We start from the raw sequence: 8,160 nt of genomic DNA on the forward strand, positions 1-8,160 counted from the left end.
CAGGAAATTTAAATGTAAACAACCAAATATTATCGTTACCTTCAAATGCATGGTTAATATATGAAAACAAACCCCATTGTGACCCTCTAATTATGTGCAATGAATTCACACATCGACTCATAATAGATTGACCAGGTCAATGTCTTATTGCCGTATTTACTCTACTGAAAGAGGTAACAGATTTAATTTGTTGTTGGATTTAACAATTTATGTAAATACTTACCTGATATTTTTTGGCAGTATAAAACAGACATTGCAACCAAAATTTTACAAGATGGTCATTATATATTTATATAGATGTGCCCTAGAAGGAACTTTTGGTATGCTTTAACTTGTGTTAACATTAATTCAGAAAATGCATAGAAATAATAAAAAATATCTGAGTTGTAATGAAAATCATTTAAGAAATAATAATTTCCCAAACGTGGTTTATCGTAGAATAACCCGAGTTTTTCGTTCTTATGCGTAAGAATATATTACGAAGGCCGTAGGCCTGAGTGATATATTGTTTCGCATCTGAACGAAAAACTCGGTTTATTCTACGATAAGTCACACTTGGGAACTTATCATTTCGATTCTAACACGACATGATAGTATCAACAGTGTTAGAAAAATGGTAACTACTTTTTGCGACCGTGCTACGCACCTGCATTAGATGACGTCATTGCACGCGAGTGGTTTATTGCAGAATACCGAGATTGATTTTGCTCTACATGTATGTAGGTTATTTGCTGGTCGTGTTAGAATTAAGAATAAATTGTGTCAGTATATGTCAGTAGATAAGAACCTTTGCTATTAGGATATACATGACAGAACAACGTAATCTTAGACCTAATTTCTGTCCTATCACACTATGAAAATACGTGTGAGATTAATAGTTTTTGTGGACTTTCTTTTTTTACATACAGGTAAGTATTTTGTAGATAAAATATGTGTTTTTTTTTTTTTGTGTGAAACAGATGTCATATTTCGTATTTAAGGATGTTCTGTGCCTAAATCTACCCTAACAATTTGTTTTCAGAGGTTCCGTAATTGATATATTTTCTTGGGAACTAGCATATCGGATGGATTTTATATGTGGTCTCAGAAGGCTTCAGAATGAAAATAAAACTATTATAAACTTGGAAACTTTATGTAATAAATTGACTTTAATAAGCACTAATCTGTTACCATACTTTGGCACCTTCTTTTATAGTGAAACCTGGGAATCTTTATGTTACGGCTAGTATATGTAGGGGGAGCATGATTTTGTTGCATGTAAACGGTCGATGCCCGCTAGAAACGTATATAATCGAGCAAAAAGATTTTACATCTAGCATTTAGCATCAGTACATTGATATTGTAACTACATGTACATTGTTTTTATTTTTGGTCTAGTTCTAGCATTTCTGCTGCAAGATTCTAACCGCGACCTACACCGATGTCCACACAATGTACACCGTTCTTCCAGACTGTTTACGTATGACCGGTACTGTATAGAGTTTGTTATAGGACACCCAACATACTGGAGAGACGCCAGGTACGTCTCAATATGGCAAATTGTACAACAGAGAAGTAAAAAATAAAAAAAGGATGTCAACTTTTGAGAAAGATAATATCTTTAATAATTAATAAAATTACAGTCACTGGCAGGCAGGGGTCTGTCTCAAAATATAAGTCGCAAGGTTAAATCTACATGATTTAGAAGGTTTTGTTTGTTTTACTAAGAAGGCAATTACTGGTATAAACTGCTATTAATTAATCAACAACGTTGATTTCGTTCATAAACACACGACAACACCTGTATAGATACTCCACAGCATCTTAAAACCTGTTGATATTAGTGTTCCACTTAACGAAACTTTGAGACAGCAAACTGTTAAAATGATCTGTTGTCAACTTTGTTCATTTTTTGTTTTTGTATAAACAAAGATTCCAGAAAACCCTGTAATGAATACACTTGCTTTTCTGTCTGTCGACTAGTATTCAATTCTGTTCTGATGTCAAACACTGTTAATTTCTTTAAATCACATCTTTAATTACCATCATAACAGGAGGAAAAACGATTTAAATGAGTTATTTTGTACCTCTTTTGATATTCTTAATTATGAAATTTTGTTTACCTACCATCAACATGAAGAAAACCACGATTTATATCTTTTCCATCCAAGTTTATCAAAGCCTTTTTTTCTAAAAATCAAATCTGGTCTTCTTTTGACACTAATAGACATTGTTCAAAAATTTTATCACAGAACTTTGAAAAAGACAAATTGTAAAGTGTTTAGAGGACTCTCTGGTCATCCTTATGTCTCATTATAATTACTGTAGGGATTATTGTCACCACCGAGGCGGGACATTGGTAACCATCCCAGATGCTCAAACCCAGTCCTTCCTGATGAAGGCGCTGCACTGGCTGCAATTTGACCCGGACTCAAAAGGGCTGTGGATAGGGCTCAACGACAGGGATCAGGAGGAACAATATAAATGGGACAACGGTAACCTCGTTCTTAAGTTTTGTTGATGAAGCGAAGAAGGTAAGATGGCGCCCGCCAACATCATATGACGCAAAGTCCCTCGGCACGCACGCATCACATGGGTCTGTTCCTCAGCGCTGCACACAACATAATATTATGGGTCTGTCCCTTGACCCCCGTCAAGATTATATGCGTCTGTCTTTCGGTGCATGCAGGCATTACATGAGTCTCTTTCTCGGCGCTACACATATCATAATTAGATGTCCCTTGACCACCCCACATCATATGGGTCTGTCATGGATTTATTTAATTAATATGTTTTCATGGGATGCAATGGATATCCAAATATTAATATTCATCATTAAATATGGCCCACTAAACTATTTTCAGAGCTTCTCGGACGACAGTTGCCAACTTAACTCTCAAAAAAATCTCACACAAAAGTCTGTACTCACACATCTGAAATATAAATATTGCAATATTAACATGTGTCTGATAACAAACCAGCAGGATTACATATCTAACATATAGCTTACATTTTGCAAGAACTGATTTCTGCTGTTCTCCTTGTCGCGAAATCCGAAGACGAAAAATGCTCAATTTGCCAATTTTCAAACTTCCCTGCAAACGATAGCAGGAAATGCTACATGGTTTCTTACTCAAATAGCACTGTACAATCTGAAAATAAGCTCAAATATAATTATGTATCATCCATACCGTTTTTTCTTCATTATTTCCATTTTCCTGATGTTCCTGTCAAAATGACAGCTTTACTTTAAGCCAGGTATTCGCATTTGCAAGTCTCTAAATCATATCAAAATCAAAGCTTTTTAAGCCATTATATTCCACTGAAACCTGTTCTTTTGCGTATATTATCAAAATGTATACGTTTACAAAATTGCATTTTGTTAGTAAGTTTCCTCGGTCAATTCGAAGCCAACAGCTGAAAACACTCCTCCTGATTTTTATGCTAGAATCTTTTAATTTTATTTTTGAAAATGTGCATACCTTTCATACGAAAGTCCTTATATATTAAAATGTTATAAGCATAATTTACGAACAATAAATGGCTTTAAAAATTGCAACATTTTATAACTTTGGTATCACTGATTAAATCAAATACAAAAAAAAAATACATGGCATTTATATAGCGCAAAAATTATAAAATATTCTATTGCGCTTTACAATTACATAACACACATTTACACAAAATATGAACAGGACTCTAGAACTTAGATTTAGAGATTTGGACATGTATAAATACTATTTTACACCACTTCTGATATTTTGTATTTTAACAAGACTACACTCATTGTTCATAAAACTTCCTAAATAAATGTGTTTTCAGTTTTGATCTAAAGCTGGCTTCAGACTGAATGTTTTTCAGATAGCTAGGCAGATCGTTCCACCATTTTGGACCAACGACTGCCATAGATCTGTCTGCTAATTTTGTCCGCCGTCTAGGGATGTTAAAGTTATTGTCACTTTGTGAGCGAAGTCTGTATCGTTGTCGAGTAGGTACAAACATTCCCCTCAGATATACTGGAGCTGTACCATTGATGACACGGAAGACTATTACTAAAACTTTGAACATGACTCTAGCCTTAACTGGAAGCCAGAGTCTGAATAACGGCATCAGCCATGCAGGGTATTCAACCTATCATTATGATTTTGGTACCAAAGGTTTCCAAGTGGTGTGCGTTTCGTTAGCAACGTTGAAACGCATCCACAAACAGTTTTCGTTTGGCGAGATTTTGGCATCAATAAAAAGGTAAGAATAAACTAAAATAGAATGTTGAATGTCTTCCAGGACACAAACTCCATGGATTCAAGTACTGGGGCGAAAAAGAGCCAAGCGGTTTGTTTCATTTTGCCCAGGATTGTGTTGTATTACAGTACCACGATCACGGTCACTGGTGGGACGAACCCTGCGGCCTCTGGCCTTATACATACGATTTTATATGCCAATATGGTAATTATACCCCTTTATCACAGTGTATAATCCAACTGATGTATAAAACGTATCAAATTATTTAAATTAACAAGAAAGATACAAACCGCCATATATTTTGAACTGACATTTTTTCAAAGGAATTCTAGTAAGTTGGACTTTAGACCATGAAACTAATTAAGATATGCGGTGTTGCGCTGGATAAGGTATTTACGAGTTCGAATCACTGAACAATATACGTATTTTGTTTCTGCTCGAAAAGATGCAAGCTTCGCAACAGAGCTTGACAGAAAAAAAAGTTAATCTTAAAATGATCTGTGAGTTCTTACAGGCTACTTTCCTGGATTTATAAAATATACGTGCAAATATATGTATTTTGTGTCTTTAATTGTTAGAATATAACCACGCTTGTTTAGGGACCACTATGGAAATAAGAGGAAAGAGAGTTCTCCCTTTGTTGTGTTATCCCTGGTTTTGGTGGCTCAATTGTACATGTATTTTATTACGTTTGTTATTTGTTTTAGCACATGCATCTTTTTCATAATACTCTTTGTTTTATGTATACTTTTACTGAAATAAATCTATCTACCTATCTACGCTAAGCCAAAAGTCAATTTTTAGATATGATCCCGACTACCACTAGGAAAACTACTCTTCCTTTAACAACTAAAACAACTACAACAACAACAACAACAGCTACAACAACAACAACAACAGCCACAACGACGAGAAAATCCACGACAACTAAAATGATACCGACATCTATATCAACTACCCAGGTTTTGACGACGACGACGGTTGCTTGTCAGGACATTGATTGTCAGAAGTCATGTCCCGGCGGATACTCCGGTGTTTACGTCGGAAATGACGGATGTGTGACATGCAGATGTACTTGAAACAAGCGAGATTATTTCTGCAATTTATTTGACATGATTATATATAGCATTAAAACTAAAAATTAAACTGATACTATATCCTTTCATTAATTAAAAAGAAAAAAAGTAGAATTCATAAAGTTTGACGAACGGTAGGGGTGGGGTGAAGGCATTCTTTGAGCGTTTTGTCTTGGGACAAAAAGGGAAATACAGAAAATATAGTGATAAAGAAATCTTCGAGCATTATCATTCTATGCTTGTTTGTTCTTTATACAAATTGAGCATATATTTGCAGGTAAATGCTAACTATGTCAATAACATTTGGTATCACATATGATCATCGAAAAAGTAGAATACCGCATTCAACTGGCACTGTAGGAAGCCTTTTCATTCAACGGCATTTACGTAAAAGTGAGAACAAAAATTGAATGCATGTGTGCTTCAGACACGCGCTATATTGAACAGTTAGCCAAAAATAAAAAGGCAAAAAAAGGCAAGAAAATTTAGTGAGAAATTACTATCATACATATTATTGTTATGAGTTGATGGTGTGCGATAAAAGTGACGATAACGATACGATAAGGCGGCGATAATTGGCAAGAGTGTGCGGAATTAGTCCTAACCCTAATGATGATTTACAGTTTTATTTTGTAAATAAATTCCATCGGAATGAAAGAGGAATATAACGGTACATTTATATGCTGACCGTCTGGTAAAGCCACACTAATTGGCATCATAGAGTATTAAATGTTCCGGCGTACCGGTCTCCAGAGTATAATACACAGGAACCGCGCCAGAATCAAGGAAAAATATTTACAATATGAGAAATTCACTTATTAATTTACTTCATTTCAAAACAATTATTTGTTAATTTATTTACTTCTATGCGTATTAATTTATTTATGTAATGTTTATTTGTGGACTTTGTCTTTATGGGAGTAATGGATGGTAATTTCCGTCGCAATAGTTCTACAACTCAAAATTTCAAAATTTAAAATAAAAACACAAATCCTAAAAGTATTATAGGGTGCGTAGATGTATAGCGGTCATTTGAATATAATAAATTTTAAATTAATGGAAAAATATAATGAGGATGCTTCCTTCTTGTTAAGACAAAAAATTAGATACCGTAGTACGGTTTCTATTTTTTTGTCTTAATTAACAATAAGGAAGCATGGCGTTTAACTGTTTAGATTAAACATATTTATTCTTACATATATTGACACATATGTCATACTTTGTTGAAAGCAACACAGGAAAGGATAAGAATAGAAGACAAGCCTTAAAGAATTCTTCTCCTTTGCGGACAAAATATAACTGTATGGGCATATCGAGCCTGAATCTGTAATGGGGCTGTTTGTAAAGTTTGCGCTTTTATGTAATTATTACAACGTTCCAATAAGTCTTGGCATTTGAGGAACAAATTTCTAAAAAAAATGTTCCACGCTTCAGAAAAACAAGACATTAATCAAACATTGTCGTTGTCAAAGAATAGAGAAAATTGCTGTCATTTGTAGGCAATATCCCGGTAACGACCGGTTTCACCACCAAAACGGTGAGCAATACGTCAATTCGAATTGATGATGTACAATCAAACAAGATAGTTTGTCTTAAAAGGCAGACCCAGAAGCATTAATTGTAATAATTTCTTCTTTTTGTGATGAAAACGTGAATAATGCCCGTTGGAAAATATATTTGTTTCATGTGAGTAGATCTATTTTTTTTTTCATATTAAGAATGTGAACTTATTGGGTTTTTTTTTTGTTTACATACTTAAAAGCTAATAATTATTCAATAAATGATATGTAATTGTCACTAAAACTAAATCATGACTAGAAAATATATCGCATTTCGTAAACCCAGATCATATTTTATCCTTTTTTTCCTTAAATAGTTTAGTTTACTACTAAACGAAATTACTTTTCTGTTGCGGTATTCAGCTTTTATACCATTTGAGTCGATTCTATAGAAAATATTTTGTACTTTCATTGTCATATAACATATTGAAAACACATATGAAGGTGAATCTATTTACGACTGGTTACAAAGGCACTGAACATGCAAAACCAAAACGCCATTTGTACCGACTCGACAGTCTAGGTGTATTCGACTGGGCATTTTCCGTTGAGTAAGTAGTGTGATAAGTTAGCCGCGATTAATACGAGTTAAATATATAGACGTCTAAATAATAAGATGTACCTTATGACGTACAAATATAATTATAAAAAAGGGGTTTACCTATTCCTTATTTGAAAAGAAGTGCCTAAACATCAAGTCGACATCCACAAGGATTTTCTGACCCTACATTAATTAATAATCATTGTTTGCATTTTGTTGCAACATTATATGGCAAACATTGCATTTACACAAAACCATCTAATCTTTATAATAAGTTTCAAGTAAAAGTAATAGTAGTCAGTCTGTCATATATTTAAACGTTCTATCTACAGAATCATAAAATGTACTTTTTTATTTAAAAGTTTAAAAGCAAAGTCTCATTATATCCGTGTACGCGTGTCGAGTGACAGTTAAAGAGTCATTAATCAGAAATCCTCCCCTTAATTACTGGAAAATAAGATTTAAACACACTCTAACAATGATTTGTAATTTGTATGATTTCTTCGCGACCATTTCATTTTTCCGCACAAGATAGAAATAATGAATTGCGCACACATGCGCACAAGGCCGCACGCGCCAGTTTGTGACCTAAGTGGCATCGTTAAAGCAGAAAAGATACGCTGAATTTCTCTTGAAGATGATACATTGCTCGTAGTTCTCAGAAAATATCCATACATTTTATTTTGTCTGCAAAGATACCGACAAACGGAGATAGTTTGTGTATAATTACGTACAAAACAAGATATTTATTCTTTTTTTCAGA

The 8,160-nt window shown here is 33.9% G+C and overlaps 1 protein-coding gene across 1 annotated transcript; it reads left to right on the forward strand.

Annotated features, from left to right (window-relative positions):
- The first annotated feature begins 774 nt into the window (after positions 1-774).
- LOC123559581 (snaclec convulxin subunit beta-like) lies at positions 775-5,371 on the forward strand. The gene is made up of 5 exons (XM_045351525.2): positions 775-908; positions 1,378-1,519; positions 2,308-2,474; positions 4,264-4,425; positions 5,026-5,371. The coding sequence occupies exons 1-5, from the start codon at positions 854-856 to the stop codon at positions 5,298-5,300; spliced, it is 801 nt and encodes a 266-aa protein (XP_045207460.2). The 5' UTR covers positions 775-853; the 3' UTR covers positions 5,301-5,371.
- Positions 5,372-8,160: the final 2,789 nt, after the last annotated feature.

This window comes from Mercenaria mercenaria, chromosome 15 (genome assembly GCF_021730395.1).
Source record: "Mercenaria mercenaria strain notata chromosome 15, MADL_Memer_1, whole genome shotgun sequence".
NCBI lineage: Eukaryota > Metazoa > Mollusca > Bivalvia > Venerida > Veneridae > Mercenaria > Mercenaria mercenaria.